Genomic DNA, 23,804 nt, shown 5'->3' with positions numbered 1-23,804 from the left:
CAATCAGGCACAAAAAGCCCCACTCCCCAAACTCATGTAAATATACAACAATAACCGGTCAACTGCTGTGCCCAATATCTAAGTCCCTGTAAACAGTCGCAGTGACCCAGTGGATTATTGCTAAATAGGGTTAAATACTAGATTAAATATGACAGAGTGATACAAACCTTCAGCAATGCCGAAATACAGAGCTATCTAGCAGGCTGTTCCCTGCCGGATCGCCGCTGCTAGTGTGCAACTAGCCTTAGGCTTTTTGCACACGACCGTATGGCTTTTTCAGTGTTTTGCAGTCCGTTTTTCACGGATCCGTTGTTCCGTTTTTTGCTTCCGTTGTGTTTCCGTTTCTGTTCCGTTTTTCCGTTCCGTTTTTCCGTATGGCATATACAGTATACAGTAATTACATAGATAAAATTTGGCTGGGCATAACATTTTCAATAGATGGTTCAGCAAAAAACGGAACGGAAACGGAAGACATACGGATGCATTTCCGTATGTGTTCTGTTTTTTTTGCGGACCCATTGACTTGAATGGAGCCACGGAACGTGATTTGCGGGCAATAATAGGACATGTTCTATGTTAAAACGGAACGGAATAACGGAAACGGAATGCATACGGAGTACATTCCGTTTTTTTTGCAGAACCATTGAAATGAATGGTTCCGTATACGGACCGCATACGGAAAGTAAAAAACGGCCAGTAAAAGGGGAGAAAAAACGGCCATGTGCAAGAGGCTTTAGGCCTCTTTCACACTTGCGTTGTCCGGATCCGGTGTGTACTCCACTTGCCGGAATTACACTCCGGATCCGGAAAAACGCAAGTGTACTGAAAGCATTTGAAGACGGAACCGTCTTCCAAATGCGTTCAGTGTTACTATGGTACCCAGGACGCTATTAAAGTCCTGGTTGCCATAGTAGGAGCGGGGAGCGGGGGAGCGGTATACTTACAGTCCGTGCGGCTCCCGGGGCGCTCCAGAATGACGTCAGAGCGCCCCATGCGCATGGATGACGTGATCCATGTGATCACATGATCCATGCGCTTGGGGCGCCCTGACGTCACTCTGGAGCGCCCGGGGAGCCGCACGGACGGTAAGTATACTGCTCCCCCGCTCCCCGCTACACTTTACCATGGCTGTCAGGACTTTAGCGTCCCGGCAGCCATGGTAACACACTCTGAAAAAGCTAAATGTCGGCTCCGGCAATGCGCCGAAACGACGTTTAGCTTAAGGCCGGATCCGGATCAATGCCTTTCAATGGGCATTCATTCCGGATCTGGCCTTGCGGCAAGTGTTCCGGATTTTTGGCCGGAGCAAAAAGCGCAGCATACTGCGGTATTTTCTCCGGCCAAAAAACATTCCGTTCCGGAACTGAAGACATCCTGATGCATCCTGAACGGATTTCTCTCCATTCAGAATGCATTAGGATAATCCTGATCAGGATTCTTCCGGCATAGAGCCCCGACGACGGAACTCTATGCCGGAAGACAAGAACGCAGGTGTGAAAGAGCCCTAAGTGTAGTAGAGAGCAGCGTGTAGCGACGTGCTAACCATGCCGCTTAAGCAGCAGGGAACAGACATCAAAAAGGGGGCTTAAAGGGAGTCTGTCACCTACATAACATGTTTAAACTGATTATATAGCTCTGTGGGAGACAGATACATAACACTGATGGTACCTGGGTTTAGTTATTCAGAGTCTCCAAAAGTGCCAAGTGCCACAATGTAAGTTCCCTATCAGTGTATCTTTGGAACATGGGAGGAAAACTGAGTACCCGGAGAAAACACATCCAAACACAGGGAGAACATACAAACTCCATGCAGTTGTTGTCCGTGGTCGGATTCAAACCTAGGAACCCAGCGCTGCAAAGCACCAGTACTAACCACTGAGCCACCATGCTTCCTGTGGGTAGATGGTAGGGCAGCCATTACAGAGGGATTGTGCATATAGCAGCCTGTGGAAGTAATGCTCGTATAAGGGAGCTCCACAGCATTTGGCCTCATGCACACGACCGTATGTATTTTGGGGTCCGCAAAAAATGGATCCGCAGAAACGACGGATGACGTCCGCGTGCATTCCGTATTTTGCGGAACGGAACAGCTGACCCTAACAGAACAGTACTCTCCTTGTCCGTAATGCAGACAATAATAGGACATGTTCTTTTTTTTGCGGAACAGAAATTGGGACATACGGAAACGGAATGCCCACGGAGTAACTTCAGTTTTTTTTGCAGACCCATTAAAATGAATGGTTCCGCATATGGTCCGCAAAAAAAACGGTATGGACACGGAAAGAAAATACGTTCGTGTGCATGAGCCCTTCAGCTGTGTTATAAGCTTCTGACTCACATTCCTACTCAAGAGACAGATTAACAGTCTGTTAAACGTCTGCATCCTACCGCTGGACTTGTAGACAGAAGTTTTGAGAGAACTGCACCCCTCGGTTGGATTAGGCTACTTTCACACTGGCGTTTTGGTTTCCGTTTGTGAGATCCGTTCAGGGATCTCACAAGCGGTCCAAAACAGATCAGTTTTGCCCTTAATGCATTCTGAATGGATAAGGATCTGCTCAGAATGCATCAGTTTGCCTCTGTTCTGCCTCCATTCTGACACAATCTGGCACAATAGAAAACAGATCCGTCCCCCATTGACTTTCAATGGTGTGCAAGACGGATCAGTTTTGGCTATGTTAAAGATAATACAAATGGACCCGTTCTGAACGGATGCATGCGGTTGTATTATCTGAACGGATGCGGATAGGAAGACTGCACCGTGTTTTGGAAAGTGTCCCAGAGGATTCCTGTACTGAACTCCATATGCCAGCCTCAGGTACTTTGGTGACATTTAAATAACTGTGCCTGCACCATTTCTAGACATATAGGAACACTGCTTAGACAGTCACTGTACTTTCACATAATTTTATTTTATATAGTAGAGAATGGTGTAACTAGTAAATTTCTATATCACTTTATTTAAAAAATCTGCTTGCATCCACCTAAAAAGAAAGCTGTAACGTCATGACCACCAGGGGTCTCACTTCCACATAATTTGCAGTCCACTGGGCAATATCTGTCCCTAGTAACAGACACAGAAGACAGCGCTCAGGAAATAGGGGGCATATGAGAGCTAGCTAAGATCCTGAGCTTGAAACAAGAACTGCTTCTACACCGCTTTTGAACACTATATGAGCGATCCTGTGTGTCTGAAGTGTGATTTTCCCCTCCTTATCTGTTCTGTGAACTCCAGAGCTGAAAACAAAGTGGGAAGTAAGGGAAAGGACGTCACAGCAGTACAGTGCTAGCGAGATGCCCCTGCTTCGGAGTGAAAAGCATCTAGTATTGTTGATCGAGCACCAAAGTGCTTGGGTGCTCTGACCGAACACATCGGGATGCTCGGGTGCCCTACCGAGCACCCGAGTATAATGGAAGTCAATGAGAGAACCCGAGCATTAAACCAGGCACCCCCTGCTCTGAAGAGGGGAGGGTGCCTGGTTCATAGGAAAAGGTCAGAAATTTATGGAAAAATGGCTGCCGAAAATTACAAGGAACCAGCACTCCAATACACCCTTTGTTACATATAAAGGAGGGCATCATACGCAGCCTTGAAAATTATGATTGATGGCCTGCTGGTGACCCTCAAAAACATTTGGAGCAAGGGCCTGCTGATCTGACCATCTAAAACATTATGGGCGAGGGCCTGCTGCCGCTTTGGTGACTCTAGATAACCTGGGGCCGATATCTGCCCTATCAACTTTCAATGGTATTTTCAGCTCAAACCATGGTGACTGACCACAGGTAACGGTGAATCAATGTTCGATTCTGGAGAGGGAGCCTGAGAAACGGCTACGTCTAACACATTCAAGCAAGGCAGCATGTGCGCAAATTACCTATTAGGTATAATTAGGTGAGGGCCTGCAGGTGAGCTGACCCTGTAAAAGATTTTAGGTCCGGGACAGCAGGTGAGCTGACCCTATAAAAGATTTTAGATCTGGGCCTGCAGGTGAGCTGACCCTCTAAAAGATTGTAGGTTAGGGCCTGCAGGTGAGCTGACCCTCTAAAAAATTATATGCGAGGGCCTTGAGGTGAGCTGACCCTGTAAAAGATTGTAGGTGAAGGCCTGCTGGTGAGCAGACCCTGTAAAACATTGTAGGTGAGGGCCTGCTGGTGAGCTGACGCTGTAAAACATTATATGCGAGGGCCTGCTGGTGAGCTGACCCTCTAAAAATATTATGTGAGGGCCTGCTGGTGAGCTGACCCTCTAAAAATTATATATGAGGGCCTGCTGGTGAGCTGACCCTGTAAAACATTATATGCGAGGGCTGCTGGTGAGCTGACCATCTAAGAAATTATATGCGAGGGCCTGCTGGTGAGCTGACCCTGTAAAACATTGTAGGTGATGGCCTGCTGGTGAGCTGACCCTCTAAAAAATTATATACGAGGGCCTGTAGCTGAGCTGACCCTGTAAAACAATATATGCGAAGGGCATATATGCGACTAATAAGCATGTTGATATGATGGAAGAGGAGAAGGAGGATGAGAAAAGGAAGATTCAATCATATACCCTTGTTTGTGGTGGAAGGGGTGCATGGGAATACAGTGTATTCAGTACATTATAAACAACACATTTAAAGTGCCTTTATGTTCATCAGCTTTCCTCTGGTGGAGTCGAGAAGTTATGGTCAATACAGGCCTTGTTCATTTTTATAAGAGTCAACCTATCAGCATTTTCAGTTGACAGGCGGATATGTGTCACGATAGGTAGGGAAGGGAACAGCAAACTGAAAGACAAACTAAACGGACTAGGCCCCACAAGCTAGGGAAAAACAAGGTCACCACCTAGCAATCCCCGACACACTTTCCCTAGGCTGCTAAGCCCATGTGCATACCTCAATGGTAGATATACACATGTCTCCGTGCCTAAGACTATAACACACTAAACAGACCCTCAGCAATAGGGAAAAAGGGTAAGAGACATCCAGCGCCTTCTACCACCAAAAGCTCTAGCGTCCCCACTAGAGGCCTAGACCAAACAGAAACCAAAAGGGGAAAAAGAAGGGAAAAGACTTATCTGATACGAGAAGGAGCAGACGATCCACCAAGCATCCAAAGCTTACACAAGGTAGAACTATAACCCGCAAAGGCTATAGGGAGAGGGAGGAATAAATAGCCTCCCCTATGACCAAACGAACCACACCTAATAGGAGGTGGGATTCTGTTCAAACTCAAAACAAAACAAACTGTCAGATCGAGTCACGTGCAGCAGGGCGTGACAATACGCTTATCTGTTATAATGCCACCAGCAGCACTAAATACCCGCTCAGACAAAACGCTGGCGGCAGGGCAGGCCAGCACCTCCAAGGCGTAGAGCGCCAGTTCATGCCACGTGTCCAGCTTGGACACCCAGTAGTTGTAAGGCACTGAGGGATCATTGAGGACACTGACACGGTCTGCTATGTACTCCTTCACCATCTTCCACAATTTCCTTGTGACACTAGGCCGCGCATCAGGGTGAGGGTGCTGGAAGGGTGTCATGAAACTGTCCCAGGCTTTGGAGAGTGTTGCCCTGCCTCTGTTTGAACTGCTGTGTGTTCCCCTTGTCTCCCCTCCTCGGTTGGCCAAGGAACTACGGACTCTGCCGCCAGCGTTGTCAGATGGAAATTTTGGAGCAATTTTTCAACAAGGATCTTCTGCAATTGCACCGTTTTGCTCGTCCTCTCCACCAGAGGAATGAGAGATGAGTAGCGGGGGTCGAGAAGGGTGAACAACCAGTAATCTGTGTTGTCTAAAATGCGTATAACGCGCGAGTTGCAGGAAAGGCAGCCCAACATGAAGTCAGCCTTGTGTGCCAGAGTACCAACAGGCAAGACTTCGCTGTTGTCATCAGGAGGATCACTCTCAATCTCCTCATCCTCTTCCTCCTCTTCTGTTCATCCACTCAGAACATGTAGAATTAAACTTCCATGGGTACTACCCTCTGTAGCGAAGGTAACCGTCTCCTGCTCCTCCTCCTCCTTCTCTTCATCGCCCAATTCTCGCTGAGAAGACAAACTAAGGGTGGTCTGGCTATCACCTTGTGTAATGTCTTCCCCCATTTCCACATTCCAAATGCAAAGTGTTGTCATTAATTGTGAGCAGCAAGCGTTTGAGTAGACACAGAAGTGGGATGGTTACGCAAATAATAGCGTTATCACCGCTCACCATCTGTGTTGATTCCTCAAAGTTGCGTAAAACCTCTTTTCCAAAGAGCAGCAAACTCTTTTCCAAATTGTCAACGCCTCTCAGTGTTGAAATTCGCCCGTTTAGATACTCGATGTGTGATTCCAAACGGGCAGTTTGAGCAAAGATTTGCACTCTCAAACGCCTGTTCCAGGACTGCATACATTAGACAAGATGTGCACTGGACTGCGTTGTCAATGATGGAACACATACTAAATGGGGATTACGAAAGAAAAGAGAAAAATACAATATAATGCAGTGATAAGAAACTGATTTACTGCAGTCCCCCACTAAAGTCCCTGAATCTGAAGTCACTTAATCTAAAGTCACACACTTAATACAAACACACACTTAAAAATTAAACACGCGAACGCTCACAAACTCGCGTTATTTGCCTACTTGTATAAATGAAGCTCTCAAAACAGCCTGCTTTATTTCCTCTGGATTCAACGGGTTAACAAGCGTTAAGCATCTCCTGCTGGCAGTTCCATCAGGACGTCATATTTTTTCAGGATAAGGCTACATGCACACGACCGTTGTGTGCATGTTCCGTATTTTGCAGAACGGAACAGCTGGCCCCTAATAGAACAGTACTATCCTTGTCCGTAATGCGGACAATAATAGGGCATGTTTTTTGCGGAATGGACATACGGAAACGGAATGCACATGGAGTAACTTCCGTTTTTTTGCGGACCCATTAAAATGAATGGTTCCGCATAAGGTCTGCAAAAAAAACGGAACAGACACGGAAAATAAATACATTCGTGTGCATGAGGCCTAAGCCAAAAAATATATAATGATGCTCAATCCTTCTCTTTTCAACATCTTCTTGGCCAGTTTCCCTCAAAACCGTGGGTTTGTCTAACAGTACTGTGAATGGGAGACTTTACTCGTTACAAGCTTGTCATGGAACAGTGGCCTGCACCAACTTCCTCTTTAACTACTTTACGGTTTGAACATTTTGCTGATAAGAGAGATTCTGGCCTTTGCTTGAAAACCTTTACAAATATGTGAAATATTTCAACATTTTCCATCTAAAACAAGAAGTAAAAAAGTCAATTTGGTCAAACACTTCGATTTTAATTCCGTCTCCGTACAGCATTATTAATGTATTGCCTCCATGTAGGCAAAATTTGTTTCACCTGAAGTTGCGAGGTACCAGATGGTACAAAAACCCGACTTCGGATTCCTACATTGAAATGTTTTTAAAGATGCAGAAATGAATACCGAATTAATTCATGGAAGTCTCACGAGACTTCGGCTGAAACAAAGTTTGGTCCACACAGGCAATACATTTTAAGGGTCCATTCACACGTCCACAAATTGTGGATCCGCAAAACACGCACACCGACCATGTGTGTTCCACATTTTGCAGACCGCACATGGCCGGCACTTTAATAGAAACGCCTTAACTTGTCCGTGTCTGCGGACAAGAATAGGACATGTTCTATTTTTTGCGGAAAGGAAGTGCGGATGCGGACAGCACACAGTGTGCTGTCCGCATCTTTTCTGGCTCCTTTGAAAATGAATGGGTCCGGATCCGTTCCGCAATGTAGCGGCACAGATCCGGATCCATTTTGCAGACGTGTGAATGGACCATTATGCTGTACGGAGACAGAATTAAAATCGTAGTGTTCGACCGAATCCATTTCGGATCGATGATCCAAAGCTTGATTTGCTCAACACTACATAACTGATATGAAAAATAAAAATCAGACATTATATAGCACAAGACAGTGGGGGTCATTTACTAACATCAGTACACCAAGTTTTGACGTTAAACAAAAAGTCACAAAACACAATGATGTGAACACAACACAATAGACTTGCGATCAGATAGTAACTGATGGTATCATAAATTACTATGGTGCAGTCAGTGCAGGTCAGGGGAGCAACAGTCTGTCCAGGAGATGTGGCTGACCAAACCCGGTCGTGTGAATCAGCCCTAAGGATGCTTCCACACAGTCAGTGTTTGATCAGTGATTGCCATCAGTGACTGTGAGCCAAAAGTGGAGTATAATGGAAAAATTTGTACCTGTTCTGTGTTTTTGACCTGCTCTGGTTTTGGTCCAGAATCACTGATGGAAATCACTGACCAAACACTGAGAGCATGAAAGTGTCCTTAGGGCTGTATTACACCAACAGATTATCTGACCAATTTCTGTCCAATCAGACCAATAGTCGGTGTGTAAATGGTCATCTGACAATGATTGGTCAGAAAATCTGTCAGTTGATCTATTGGTAAAATACAGCCCTAAGGCAGGCCATACACATTAGATGTGTATCTGCTGAACACACCGATATCAGAGGGTCCTTTTCACAGCTGACATCGCGGGACATATGGATTGGGCAAATTGGATTCAATTTCCTGATCCTTTTTTTAGCCCGGAAATAAGCCACTGGCCGGCAGCTTTCTCCTCTATCCCCTTTTGGCGGAGTCGGGTATTCATAATTAGAAGAGGATCGGGAGCCGGGATCTGTCAGCCGAACAAGCATTTGGCAAACTATCTTATGTGTATGGCCAGCTTAAAGGGGTTTTTCCACCACAGACAATGGGGGCATATCGCTAGGATATGCCCCCATTGTCTGATAGGTGTGGGTCCCACCTCTGGGACCCGGACCTACACCGAGAACGAAGCCCTGAAAGTGGTGGAGAGCGCACTGCGCAGCCGCTCTCCATTCATTTCTATGGGGCTGCCGAAAATAGCCGAGTGCTTTACTTGTATGGGGAGAACGCTTTGTGGTGGCCGGACCCTGGGAAACCTGGGGTCCTCCAGCCATCACTCAATCTCAGCGTAGATGCGGGTCCCAGAGGTGGGACCTGCACCTATCAGACAATGGGGGCCCCCATTGTCTGGGATGGGAATACCCCTTTAAGAGTGAATACAAGAATCACAATGCTTTTATAGCCTGTCTCATACAAGATTTCACATACATACATATTCATCCGGTAAAAGTATGTCTGATAGGGCACCCAAAAGCATAAACAATGAATCTTTATAGTTAAGCTAGAGCAGTAGCCATCGCTCGTCCTCATACAGAAGAGATGATTGCTGCGCATAAGTGTAGCTCTCACCGCTGTTCACAATCGGGCAATTATCAGGAACGAACAGTTTATTCCTAATAATTGCCAGGCTGATGTAAAGGGGCCTTAAAGGGGTTTTCTGGTACTTAGATATTGACAGTGGTCGACTGGCCACAGATCCTACAGAGAAATTTCCAGGTAGGCCGACGCCCAGTTGGACGCTGGACATAATGATCTGACGCTCCCTTCCTGAATTCAACTGTATTGCCATCCTGAGGCAGCTGGAGTAGGACAGAACATGGCAGCTGGTGCTGGCCACCACAGGGGGCAGTTACTGGGTCGGTATTTTGTGATCCACTGTGGTATTTGGCGCTTCTGGGGTGGTATAGTGTGCCACAATATGGCATTGCCTACTTGTGTTGACCATGCCTTCTGCCATTTTGGGCCTCATTACAAAATAGGGTCACTTTTAGTTTAGTTTTTTTTTCAGGGCCACTTTACGTTCCCAGTTTGTCCCTGGATATTAATGACCTTTCCTCAGGCTAAATCATCAATATCAAATTAGTGGAGGTCTGACATCCAGCACCCCATCCACCATTTGTTTGTGCAAGCCAACCTGACGATAGGTCATCAATATCTAAGTCCCTTTTAGGGAGTCTTCTCCAGGTGGACCTGCTTAAGGTTTATATAATCCGTTTTTTAGTAAAGGTCTAAGGTAGATGGACCTAACTAATAGATAATCTTAGTGGTCTCTAACTATATATACTGAACTGAGTATGCCTTGTTTAAAGTAAAAAAATAACTTTTATTCATTTCTAATAAAATAAATGAGACACTAAATAGAGTGAAATTCTGCACTTATTTGGAGGGTAAACAGGGTATATAGTCACATGAATGGCCTGCTGTTGTTCCTTATATAGAGGGGGTGTGTGGCCTAATGGTGAGGAGGGTAACTAACTCCCTAAACACTATCCCTGTGTCACCTAGTCTATGGGCAGGGAATCCCCCAATGACTGTAATCGGGGCGACCCGCCCTGAAAAGGACGACCCCCAGCGTCTGGAACCTCGGGCCTGTGCTAAAGTTCCCTATACGCTTACCTCCCTAGTAGATCTGTTCCATCATCCGACGCGTTTCGCCAAGTGAAGATTGGCTCTTCAGGGACATGGATATGTCACAGAGCACCATGAGCAGTGGCAGCGGTTTTGCTAAACCGCATGTGGACACTGGTGCGCCTTCCAGCAGTGTCTGCCCGGACAACCTGTGGTTATGGCTTTAAACCACCTCCTACTGAAAACAATGGGAGGCACCCACAAATTGTAGACTTCCCCCGTCCGCCCTAGAGAACCCTACTGTCTCCTCGGGACATCACGAAAATGCGAAGAAAAGGGGTAGTGACGTTTTAAAACCTAACTTTTAATAGGATAGTTATAAATCCCAACTGGGAAAAGGACCCCTACCTGACAAACAAAACACAGACACAGAAGAACAGGGGACCTGGTGTGACAGGTCACCCGATGGTCAAATAGACGTGCACGTCCCAGGGTGGAATGGGACGCGAGCTGTATGACCAGTAAGCGTAAGCAAAATAACAATAATAATGAAGACCGTGGCAAGTGCCGTGGTCTATAAACATGCCAGGGACACTGGTGCGCCTTCCAGCAGTGTCTGCCCGGACAACCTGTGGTCATGGCTTTAAACCACCAGCCACATGAACGGCAGCACGTCCTCCTACTGAAAACAATGGGAGGCACCCACAAATTGTAGACTTCCCCGTCCGCCCTAGAGAACCCTACTGTCTCCTCGAGACATCACCAGGCCACACCCTGACCTTACACCGCTGTGTGTCTGTTGTCTACATCCATCATTTTGTGGCATTACAATGATCATTAGACCCCTTTCACACGGGCGTTGCGGGAAAATGTGCGGGTGCGTTGCGGGAACACCCGCGATTTTTCCGCACGAGTGCAAAACATTGTAATGCGTTTTGCACTCGCGTGAGAAAAATCGCGCGTGTTTGGTACCCAAACCCGAACTTCTTCACAGAAGTTCGGGCTTGGGATCGGTGTTCTGTAAATAGTATTATTTTCCCTTATAACATGGTTATAAGGGAAAATAATAGCATTCTGAATACAGAATTCATAGTAAAATAGCGCTGGAGGGGTTAAAAATAAAAAAAATTAACTCACCTTAGTCCAATTGATCGCGGCTCGGCATTTCCTTCTGTCTCCTTTGTTGAATAGGACCTGTGGTGAGCATTAAATACAGGAACAGGACCTTTGATGACATCACTCCGGTCATCACATGATCCATCACCATGGTAAAAGATCATGTGACGTACCATGTGATGACCGGAGTGACGTCATCAAAGGTCCTGTAACTGTATTTAATGCTCACCACAGGTCCTATTCAACAAAGGAAAACAGAAGAGAAGCCGGGCCGCGATCAAGTGGACTAAGGTGAGTTAAATTATTTTATTAATTTTTTTAACCCCTCCAGCGCTGTTTTACTATGCATTCTGTATTCAGAATGCTATTATTTTCCCTTATAACCATGTTATAAGGGAAAATAATAAAGATCGGGTCTCCATCCCTATCGTCTCCTAGCAACCGTGCGTGAAAATCGCACCGCATCCGCACTTGCTTGCGATTTTCACGCAACCCCATTCATTTCTATGGGGCCTGCGTTACGTGAAAAACGCACAAAGAGGAGCATGCTGCGATTTTCACGCAACGCACAAGTGATGCGTGAAAATCACCGCTCATGTGAACAGCCCCATAGAAATGAATGGGTCGATATTCAGTGCGGGTGCAATGCGTTCACCTCCCGCATCGCATCCGCGCGGAATACTCGCTCGTGTGAAAGGGGCCTTAAAGGGGTTCCTCTATCTGGACATCCCTTTGTAATTTGCAGATTTCCTGAGGGTTGGTTGACCATGGGGTGTGCCACCGATAGGCCTCTGGCATTAGTAAGACAGGGTCATGGTCAAGCGGGGGACCCCCTTAATGACAAGGCACTATTTCACTGTACAGATGCATTTTTTTTTAAGTTTGGCCACTAGATGGCAGCACACGGGAACAACACAACGGTTGTATCATTTATTTTTACATGAATAGCAAAAAAATAAAAATAAAATCTATAAAACTTTCAGCTCTCTTTAGAAGCCAGATGTGAGGTGTGACCGAAGGAGGTCACCTCATTGTCCCTGCGGTAAAAGGTCAGGAGCTGGCCATGTATCAATGTGCGATAACGTCCTCCTCCCCCCACAGCGGACGGACTGACAGGACCCCCTCCCCCAATCTCCTCATGGCTGAGCGGCTGGCCATCCTCCCTGCAGAGCATTGCACAGCAAGTCAACTGAGCCCCCCTCGGGCGGGTTAGGGGCTCAGCCATCCGAGCAGCTTGTCGGGGCTGGAAATAGCACAGAACAGCTTCCCCCTCCTCCCCCTCTTTTTTTTCACAGGAGAATTATGCCAGCTCCAGTGGCGCGTAAAATTGGTAGGAGCCAAGGGAAGTGGGTTCTAGCGGAGCCCTCCTCGGAGCGTGCACTTAGCGCGGATTTCTCAGCACGCTGCACAAGGCTGCTCTTGTCTCTTTAAGGAGACACCGGACTCTAATTAGCCAGCATTCCTTGATGTGGGTGATAGCTAACATAGGACAAGGGAGGAGGACGTGCGGTAATGGAGGAGTACAAGCACCCCTCCCGTCCAGCTCCTCATGCCTCCATGCTTGTTTTCACCACAGATTGCCACACAGAGCAGCAGCGGCTCATCCACACACTAGCAGCGAGCAAGCGGCCCACGTTACTTTGATTGACAGATGGACAAATGTTTCCCCTGTTCGAACGCTCGTAATGAGAAGCGCCCGCCCTGGTCCCACTTATCACACCGCCCGGGGCGGGGCTTACGACAGACTCCGGAGCCCATTGGATGGAGGAGGCAGGACAGAGAGGAGAAGGCTGACTCGGATTGGTCCGGACCCCACGTGGGGGCGAGCCAGTGACAGCAGCTACTTGCCCTTCTCCTATTGGCCAGCGGAGAAATGATAGGCAGTCATTGGAGAGCGGCGATTAACGTTCCTATGCTTCCAATTGGTCAGCGAGAGCCAGTGCCTGGGTCCTGGGGAGGGCCTCACTGTCGCAATGAATCTTGGGCGTTGTAGTTTGGTAGGTGCATTGCACCCATACTGGGGAGCGCGGCTTGCCTAGGTCGCGGACTACAAGTCCCAGCAGGATCTGGTGTCCAGCCTCAATGTTGTGAATATGTATCAGAATGTTAATGATTTGCTGCTGCTAAATTTGGTCATAGAAGTCACCTACACAGAGCGTGTTGTTGGAGCTGCTAAGAGCGGTAGCCTGGCTTGTGTGGGGCTTTTTTTCCTTCTTCTTCTTCCTGGCATCCCCCTCCTCATCTCCTGGGCAGTGTGTGGCTGAGCCGTCGAGGAGACCTTGGCTGAGTTGGGAGAGAACGTAAAACAAGGGAGATTTTTTTTTTTTTAATTTTATTTATTTTTTTGTTGCTTTTGGGCGATTGGGATTTAAAAGAGCGGACGAGGCTCCATCTACCAGCCCCGAGGAGAGCGCGACCAGCAGAACTTAGCGCGTCCCCGGCAGAAAGTTGCTTTGTTCCCCGGGAATCTGGTGTCCTCGCCGCGAGCGCCGTGTGGAATGTGGAAGGTCTGGCTCGGGGGATCAGTACCATTAGCAGTGCCATTAACACGGGGAGCCCGGGGGCAGCTGTGTCATTAGCTGGATCACACGCACTCGGCTTCCTCCTCCCTTCCTGCTCGCTGGGGGATCCCCCCCTCTCCTCTCCGACAATTAGTCAATGAACCTTCGTGCTCCTGGGAGAGGCACCTAAACCAGCGGCTTGGATGATTCGAGACCTGAGCAAGATGTACCCCCAGTCCAGGCACCCGGTGAGTACCCCTGGCAGGGGCTGGCGCGCCGTCCATGATGAAGCCTTTGTTTCCTCCCGTCGTGTGTGTGTGCGGAGCCCCCCCCCCCTCCTAATGTGTGTGCATGAGGTGACAGAGACGGGACAGCCGAGGAAGCCATTATGCCCCCCCCCCCATATGAAGTGAGCTGTAACATTTGGTGCACATTTGAGGCCCCCCTCCCTCTCCCAGGGACTGTATGCCTCCCCCTCCCCCCTCCCTGCTCTGCTTATCTTGGATGGTGTGCTTTCCTCCTCACAGGGCTTTCTCATCTCTGACCTGAGCGCTGCCTTTGTCTGGAGGCTTTTGTGGAAAAAAGGAACACTTTTTTTCTTCTTTAAGTTTAACTTAAAAAAAATTAAAAAATAAAGTGGCCTCATCCTAACCCGGGTCCTCGAGACCCCCCAGGACGTCCCTCCGTCTGATAATCGCCATGGAGGCCGCATCCTAACAAGTTGGGTCCCTGCATTTCCGCCCATTAAGTCCGATGTAATTGAAACAAGCGCTGATCCTTTAATACGCTGTTGTGTAGACGGGAGAGGCTGATAGGAGATTGACTTTCCTCCGCCCAAAGGATCTGATGACCTTAGCCATGAAGAAAAAAAAATGCCGGGTTGTAGCCATTTTCTCGGAGGCGCAGACAAAACTAATTTGCCGAGTGGCTGAAATGAGCGTCTTTCATTATTCCGCCACCTCGATGGACGCCTTTCCTGCTACAAGGAGCTCACTTTGGATACCTTGTATCCTATCCATTTCCTGTCTAGTGTATCCCACGTACCTTTCTTTTCTTCCTATAAATCCCGGGCCGCGACTATGATAAGACAATAAAAAAAAAAGATTGTGCTCCAACAACATCTGTGTGTTCCAGATGGCCTTTTATGCATTTATTATATGGTTATGATTGGGAAATGGAGCGTTTTGTGCCTGTAATCTCTTAACAATTCTTGGACTTTGGTGTTGTGCAAGGATTATAATCTTCTCCTTTTTATAGGACAGCCCCACGCCTTCCTGGCAGAGAAGAAGCCGCCTAGCCTGATAATTTGCTAATTAATATTTATTATTTTTAGGCTCCGCATCAGCCAGCACAGCCCTTCAAATTCACCATATCCGAATCGTGCGATCGGATTAAGGAGGAGTTTCAGTTTTTACAGGCTCAGTACCACAGGTAATGCTGTTTACTTTAGCTGATCCTTCTATTTGCTTAGCCCTTGTTGTCAGTTTTTTTTTTTTTTGTGTGTGTACCTAAGGCGTTAACTGTTGAAAGGGTTTGGACTTTTCCTATAGGAAATACGAGTTAAAACACCTTCGCTTCTCAAAGCCAAATACGCGGTAGAGCCTAGCTATTATGCGCGGTTACAAGCATGTGCCATAATAAACTGCTGAACTGTTACAACAATGGCACCAGTGCACTGCTGAAGTTTACCTGGAGGTGATCTCACCTGTGCGGATTACCTCCTCCAGTGCTTAAGATCAGAGGTGAGTGCTCTAAAAGGCTTGCTGGCTCTACACGGTAAACATGATTAAGCAGCCTTTGGCAGCGCAAGAGTGGGATGTAGTTGATATCCCGCTGAGCAGAAGGGAAAAAAAAACTTGGCATGCGTTGCTGAATACTTTGCTAACCGGAATTAATAAATAAGTTACATATAAGCAAGTTCCCAAAAAAATAAAACAATCGGCTCCACATCTTATTTGGCGTTGGAAACCTCATCTAGCCTAATTCCAGATGACATTTTGAACCAGCTAGGCGTCCATTTACGGAATTGTTGGCTGTAATGACCGTTGCCAAGCCGTCCATGTCAGATGGGAGGCGTTTTTAAAAAAAAATGTAGGTTAAATGAGGATTGGGTCTGATCATTTTGGACCCGTTCATACATGGCGATTATCTCTGACATTCGGTGGGAAAATGGGGGCCCCCCCCCCCCTGTAAATCCACTCGTCAAGTGGCGACAAAAGGAACCTTAAAGCGGTGGGAGGGCGAGTATTATCCCGACAGGTATGAGATTGTACAACGCGCGTCCTGCTAATCTCCCACCTACGCACAAAGTGGCGTTAATTACTTTGATGCTATTCCCCGCCTTCAAGGGCCCGGTGTAATACGCCGCAGCTGTAGACCATGTCATAAGCTCTAGAGGGTATCTTTATGTTTTTGTGTCTTCAGAGACAGCCTAGGTTTAGTGATTTTGGGGGGTGGGGGGTTCTACAATCAGTGAATCTTTCATTCCTGCTTGTGTTTACCACGTTGGATTACATAGTTTAATCCCTTTCATTTGAGTAACATGCAATACATGCCACCGCAGTAGTGAAAGGATTAGAGGAACTGGGACATGCTGGTAGGTAAATCTAGAGATGTGTGGATACATTGAATGGATTTATATTTGGACGGGACCGCAATATAGGCTGGTGTCTCTTCACCCTGAACATCTTCAAGTTCTTCAAGAGGAACGCTAAGTGATTGGTAATGGTGGGAGGATTTTCAGTAGCTGAAGACAACCCTGGCACCTACCTAATGCTGCCAGCAATAAGTTTAGCCAAGGAAGAAAGAGTTAATTGCATTCCGATGCTAGAGGTGGATGCTTGGAGCCCACAGAAGCGTCCACCTCCTGAGCTCTTGACAGGAACATTAACCAGCCCTGGTTCTATGTGGCCGTGTAAATATGACCATTTTTGTCATTGCTTTGTGCAGCTTGAAGCTGGAATGTGAAAAACTGGCCAGCGAGAAAACCGAAATGCAGCGGCATTACGTGATGGTAAGAAGGAATATGTCTTCTATTTCTCTTCATAGCTTTCTACATACCAGGCTTGCGTTGCTGGAGGCAAGAGCTGGATTATAGGTTAAAGGATTGGATGTTCCGTGTGGTCTTCTGTCTTGTAAGAAGCCGCCACCGCCACTCCAAGGCTATCTAATGGGCTTTCTTTTTCTTCTCTCCCCCTCTAGTATTATGAAATGTCGTACGGGCTGAATATTGAGATGCATAAACAGGTATGTCGATACGCTTTCACTGTGAACATGTACCCTGCGCATTCCGGTGGATTAAGGCAATCACGTTAAGAATTTGTGGGAAAAGGTTGGAATATTTGTTTGCCTTGTGGGCCTCCTGCTTTAATATCATGGGTGCTGAGCGGCTTGAGGTTGATGACTGGCTGCCTCTGGTACAATATTAGGATACCGCTCCGCTCTTGTATACGTGTTGTGGAGCGGCGGTAACCAGCGCGCTTCATTTGCATTTCTGTATATTTTGGGGAAGGCGTTTTGTGTTGTGGCGAGCTCCGTTCTGTTTGTATGTGCTGACAGCTTGATCGATTTGCTTCTGTACCGGGGGAGGGGGGTGGGTGTGTGTGTGTGTGAGAAGAAATGGTTCTGAAATATGCATGCGTTTTTAAGGAACGGAAATAGTAACGCATCCCTTAAAGGGCTAATTGTGGCGAAATCAAAGCAATCAAACCCCATTGTTGATTTCAAATTCGCGAGATAAATGACATTTTAATTCCAAGCGTTGTACGAACAATTATGTGAAGGGTTGCGCTTGCACTTTAATGGGGAAGTTGCATGTGTAATTATGATTGGAATAGGGGATTAGCGAGGATTACGTTTAATTAGAATATAATTTTCCATTACTGTCGTTTTTGTACAAATTAGTAATGTAAACAGCGCGGTAATACTTCTGGACTTCATCAATTCCTGATGGCCCCAGTGAATTGCTGCCTCAGACCTGCTTAGTAATTATCAGTGTTTAACTCTGATACCAGCTCTACGTTTTCCATGTCGCTGTTTGCAGCCGGGAAATTAATTAGTCGCTTTAAAGAGTGTAATGATTTAAGATTTAGTGGCTAATGTCATGTTGAATCTTGTTTTTCTCCAAATATGTTTTTAATACATGGCACAATATCCTTTCCCTATATTTATTTGCTTCTGCCCTTACCCATTTATTTATTTTTTTTCCTTTTTATGAGAGAATTTGCAGAATTTATGAGGGAGATTATGCTGTCATATTTCCATCCAGTCGTTCTTGCTTTGCCTTGATTTTTACAGCTTAAAAGAGAAGCCTCATAATCTCCCTTCTACTCCAAAATTGATCTTTATACAGCCTCCCTTAAATGCAATCTTACCCCAAATCCTGCAGGCTGTTTATCGCGTTAAGAACTACAGACGGCCCCACAAAACCACCTACTTACTGTATTCCCTTTTAATCTCTGCTTCCTCCTCTTTTCACCAAAGCCGAAGAAGGAAGGGAGGGGACGAGGCGGAGGGGGAGGGGGAGGGGGAGGGGGGGGGGGCGGTTAGATCTGTCTTTGTTTTCCTCCACTAGACAGGCGGCCTTGGTTCCTCTCAGGCACTCATCCAGATGTACTTACTCGATACCCTTGTAATAGAAAGCAGGTTATAATTCTGTGAAGTTGCCGTGCGGCATAATTGGACAGAGTGCTACAGATCGGGCCAGGCTTATTAGATTTATGCCTCTCAGGGTTCAAGAGCAGTGTTCTCCAGAGACCATGGAAGTACCTACTAGTTTTTGGTGACCCAGCTATTTTAAACCTACTGCGTCTTTGGCTTTTATTTCTTTTCTGTGAATTGTATCTTGTTTTTTTTTCTGTTTTTTTTCTTGGCCCCTCTCAAATCCCCCCCCCTCCTCCTTATTTTTGTTTGTTTTGCACTGTGGGATATTATTTTGTCGGAACCAGGAGGCTTGGCTCCTACCATGTGGGGTCGAGGTTTTGAGCCGAGCCCTCCCCTTGTTTTGATGCTCGTCGTCAGTCATCCAGTGTTGATTTTGATAGAAGACTATTAAGGCGAATCCTATGGGGAGTTTGTCATTCTGAAAGGAAAGCTAATGTAATTAGTACCAATTAAAGTACATTTAGGAAATTGGATTTAATCTTAATTAAGCTTGTGTAATGTTGCCAATTTTTAACAATTATGTTTGAGAACCTAATTAATTTAAATTTTGGAAATTGAGTAAATAGCTGAAGCCTGGATGGTAAGGGCGTATAAAATATCTAGACAGAGCCGGTATATTTATTTTTATTTTTTTATCCTAATTTGACACCTCCCTATGAGGTATATGCATTTATAGGGAACTGCTTAAGCTGCGTTTTAGAGTCCGCCTCAAAAGCGGAACGGAGACCAAATTGATGCAGTCTGAATGGATCCTTATCCATTCGGAATGCATTGGGGCCGAACTGATCCGTTTTGGGCCGCTTGTGAGAGCCCTGAAACGGATCCCGCAAGAAAACGCCAGTGTGAAAGTAGCCTTAGCCGTTTTTCTTTCTAACCTCCCATATGGCGCCGTTAAATTGTTAACGTGCGACCTCTGACTGCGTATCGTAATGTCACGGCCAGGCTGAGCGTGAGGGGTTAAACGCAGCGGAGCCTATTGAAAATGAATCGGCCGCTCTTGCCATGTAAATTTTATTGCGAGACCTGGGCAACAGCCATTTTGAAGTGCTGCTGAAATATTAATTGAGCAGACCTGAAAGGGCTCGCCAGCCCTGATAGGATGTCATAATTGTAGATGCAGCAGTCGATGGCAAATGATGATAAATGGCATTAGAATCCTTTTAGCAAACTGTAATAACTTGAAGGAGGGAGGCTGTATGGATTTGCTTTATATCTGATACCCTCTAGTACCAAGTGGATTGCCAATACTGCTTGTTTAGCATTTTCTAAGGGCTATAGGATATTGATTTTTGGCTTACAAGGAATAGCTCTATTTTCACCATTGAAAAGTATTGCAGGTTGTTAAGAAGAAATTGACTTGAAGAGGGCTGACTGCTGCCCATCATGGAGCAAATAAAGCAAAACTGCCGAAGCATAGTGAAGCAGCGAGCTGGGCCCTCAGCAATTTGTTGCTATTAATTTACCATGCTCGACAGCAAATCAATCGGCATCTACTTCATCTGCTGGAGAAAATGCTGTCCAGGGCAGATAAAAGGGCCTGTGTCTTCCACTGAATAGACTGGATTCTGGAAAAGCAGGCTGAAGGTAATGTGTAAATAAGCTAAATCAAAGCCGCAGCTGCAGAAGGAGCTGGTTTTAATTAGCTTTGGCCTTTTTAGTGAGGGCTTTTTTTTCTTCTCCTCCTCCATCCATTTTCCTTCCTCTCTAGGAGGACAGCCTGATACATGAAGAGTCCAGTTAACCCACACACTGTAATGAGGTTGGTAAGCCATCTGTGCATGTTCACAGTATTTAAAGGGTATTGATGTACACCGTGATAATCGGACATCATGTAGTAGATGACAATCTCTTTCAAACAAAGCTAGCACCAGCCCTGAGATCTCCTCATTTATTCCTCCATGCTAGATTGTCTTCAGGCTGGCTACTCAGAGGGTGCGTAATTAACTAGTCTTTTTGAGTTCACATGAGGAACGCACATCACTACTGTCCTTTACTCCGCATACTCCAGAAACAACTCTTGGGCCAAACCGTTTTTTTCAGCTCTGAATGTAATTTATTTTCCTTTTTAAGGCATTGTTGATTTATTTTCAAAAATTTTTTTTTTCCAATTTAGTATATTTAACTTTTTTAATTTTTGGTATTTTTTATAATTGTTTTCAAGTCGTATAAAGAAGTCCATAGGGAAAAATGCTTAGAAAAAAACGTCATACCGAGAACATGCCGTGTTCTGCAAAAATGCCATGGACATGTGGCTTTTTTAAGTTGTCTTCGGTTTAATAGGGTTTTCTGTCCTTCTAAAATTGGTGACCACAAAACTGTTTGCTTCTGACTAGGTATTAGGAAAACCAGTGTTTTTCTTTAGGGTTGGGAGAGCCTTTCATTTTCACTTTTCCACAGTTGAACCTCCTGTTGTTACTTGATGAATGATTTTAAGCAGACTGTACAGAGTGAAGGGGGGCATAACATACTAGTTGTCTGTCCTGCAGCCAGTGGTGCTGTGTAGGCCACTGCAGGAGAATAGATGTTCTGTATTTGTGAGCTAGAGGCTGACATGGGTGGCAAAAGGGTGCTGAAAAGTTTCACTTCTGTAGTGGTTCTGTAATGTTTCCTGGAAAATAGGAGAAATGAAAATTGCTTATGTTTGCTGTGGTTTGTGCGAAAAGAGTGTCTCAATGTCTGGCTTTGCAGTAGCTCATGGAATTGCTTTAATTTTTTTAGATTTGTAGATTTTTGTTAGTGCTGTGACTTTTTGGAGGTTGTTCTGACTATACAAGTGCAATCTCCCCCAACACTTCATAAACCTGAATTGTGCATAGAACCAGCAACCATGTTTTAATGTGTATGACCAGAGTTAGTTCTACATAAGTGTTATTAAAGGGGTTGTCTGGGTTCAGAGCTGAACCCGGACATACCTCCATTTTCACCCCGGCAGTTTATGCTCCGATGCTCTCCTTTGCTCTGTGCTAGATCGCGCAGGGCAAAGGCATTTTTTTGGAGATCCGGTGACGTACCGGGGCTCTCCATGGGGCTGCCAGGAAGCCTGGTGACGTCACCGGCACTGATAGGTGGGATTAAGCACTGCCCTATACTGGCTAGGGCAGCGCTAAAGCCCGCCCATCAGAGACTGTGACATCACCGAACACACTGCTGGGTGGAAGTTTCCGCTCGGCAGTGTGTTATTGAAAACAAAAGAGACCTTGTCCTGCGTGAATTAGCGCACTGCAAGGGAGCGCATCGGAGCATCAGGGGGCTACCTGGGTGAAAATAAGGGTATGTCCGGGTTCAGCTCTGAACCCGGACAACCCCTTTAAATAGAAACTGGGTCTTCACTGTACGTATGCGAAAATAACCATACCAAGCCATACTTGCCCCTTTTTCTCCCCTTCCTCATCCTTTGCTGTGCTTTTAGTTCTCCACGCTTCTTTTTCCTTTTATTTTTTATTTTTTTGCCTGGCGGCAGCAGTGACGTTCCGTGCACACGGTGGTTTACCACTTCAGCCAATCCCTGACCTCACCAGTGATGTACTGTAAACCTGAGTGCACAGAACCTCACTATTGAAGTCAGGAAGATGACATCAGTGGCGGGGTTGACCAGAGCTCATCGTTGGAAGTGGCAGGGGAGAAAAGGGGTAAGTATGACTTATTTTTAGAAGGTGGCTAACTCCCTGAAAGAATGGATAGGTTTTCAGGTTTATGTCAGGGTTTAATTCAGATGGTCCTTTTAAAAAGGTTGTCTGGTTTCAGGAAGAAACTGGACAACCCCCAGGATACACCTGAAATACAGAACATTTAAAGGGGTTATCCAACACCTGAATTGCCCCCCACATATTCACGGGCCCCTCGCACACATTGTAATTACCTGGCTCTCCAGCACCTGCGTCTTTTACTGAAGCGCGCACGGAACGCCACTGCATCTCCGGAGTCGGGGGGGGGGGGGGTGTGGCAGCTAACAGCAGGCGGTGACTGGAACAAGCCTCCCTAGCCTACAGACTCCCCTTTAACTTCGATCACTTGGAAGCCATTATGAGAGGTTCAGGTCATAGTCTGGTTGTGGATCAGGCTGAAAATGTGGTTATGATTTATTAAGGGCATAGACGGTGGTTTTCAATTGTGTATTGACTTGTCGAAGACATTTCCACATGGAGCTGGGTATTTTGGAGAAACAGGAACAGTACCCTGTTTTATCTCCAAATATATTGCTCCTCCACAGAGTAGTATTAAAGGGATCTGTTGTCAGTTTTACGATGTCCTGACTGAGGACACCATGAACTAGTGACTGATCCCCTTAACAAAACTGTTGGTTGCATTCTTTGACCCAGCCATTCAGACTACTGCTGTCCATTAGGAAGATTAAGCCTACTTTCACACTTGCGTTTTGGGCGGATCTGTCATGGATGTGCAAAAACGGATCTGTTACAATAATACAACCGTATGGGTCCATTTGTATTATCTGTAACATAGCCAAGACGGATCCGTCAAGAACTCTATTGAAAGTCAATGGAGGGCGTATCGGTTTTCTATTGTGCCAGATTGTGTAAGAGGAAACTGATCCGTCCCCATTGACTTTGGCTCAGCGTTTTGGTTGTTGCCTCTAGAGCGGAATGGAGACTGATCAGAGTCAAACTGATGCGTTCTGAGCGGATTCTTTTCCATTCAGAATGCATTAGGGCAAAACTGATCCATTTTGGACCGCTTGTGAGATCCCTGAATGGATCTCACAAACGGAAAGCCAAAACGCGAGTGTGAAAGTAGCCTAAGATGCTACCTGGCTCTCCAGGTTCTGGCCAATCCGAGGGCAGCAGGAAGTGTCTTGAACTAACAAAATGGCTGTGATCCATTTTCAGCATTCTTGCTGGTAAAGTATCTTGACCATTGGACTGTGTGGCATGGTTAGCCTCTTGCTTTTGTTTTATATCTGTGTGGGCTTCCTTAAATAGTCCTGCACTATGTTAATTAGCAGAGATTCAAGGATGGGAGCACACAGTTGGTAAACCAAAGTGACCACAATTTGGGTCCTGTATTTGCTATGATATTTGAGGCAAGTTTGGCTGTGTAGGCTGTACTGAGATTCAAGCAAAGGTTTCTGTAACCACAGTGGAACGTTAACTACAGACTCTGTGTTATTCCTCCGACTGCAGCAAATATAAGGGAAGAAAACCGCACAGATGACAATCTGTCATCATATTTTTTTTATATATTTTTTTTCCTCTTATGTCATTTGAAGTTGGCCCACTAAGTCATTGAGC

At 46.1% G+C, this 23,804-nt stretch overlaps 1 protein-coding gene across 3 annotated transcripts in view; it reads left to right on the top strand.

Annotated features, from left to right (window-relative positions):
• The first annotated feature begins 13,537 nt into the window (after positions 1 to 13,537).
• Positions 13,538 to 23,804, top strand: part of LOC120989131 (transducin-like enhancer protein 4) — a 113,111-nt gene continuing 102,844 nt past the window's right edge. For all 3 annotated transcript variants that reach the window (XM_040417049.1, XM_040417048.1, XM_040417047.1), the window contains exons 1-4: positions 13,538 to 14,144; positions 15,230 to 15,327; positions 16,846 to 16,909; positions 17,098 to 17,142. In XM_040417049.1, the coding sequence (XP_040272983.1) occupies positions 14,100 to 14,144; positions 15,230 to 15,327; positions 16,846 to 16,909; positions 17,098 to 17,142 (252 nt within the window). In that variant the 5' untranslated portion in view covers positions 13,538 to 14,099. The remainder of the gene's footprint in view (positions 14,145 to 15,229; positions 15,328 to 16,845; positions 16,910 to 17,097; positions 17,143 to 23,804) is intronic.

The sequence above is a fragment of the Bufo bufo genome, chromosome 2 (genome assembly GCF_905171765.1).
Source record: "Bufo bufo chromosome 2, aBufBuf1.1, whole genome shotgun sequence".
Taxonomy (NCBI): domain Eukaryota; kingdom Metazoa; phylum Chordata; class Amphibia; order Anura; family Bufonidae; genus Bufo; species Bufo bufo.
The sequence above is the reverse complement of the archived record's forward strand: the minus strand, read 5'-3'. Positions and strand labels throughout refer to the sequence as shown.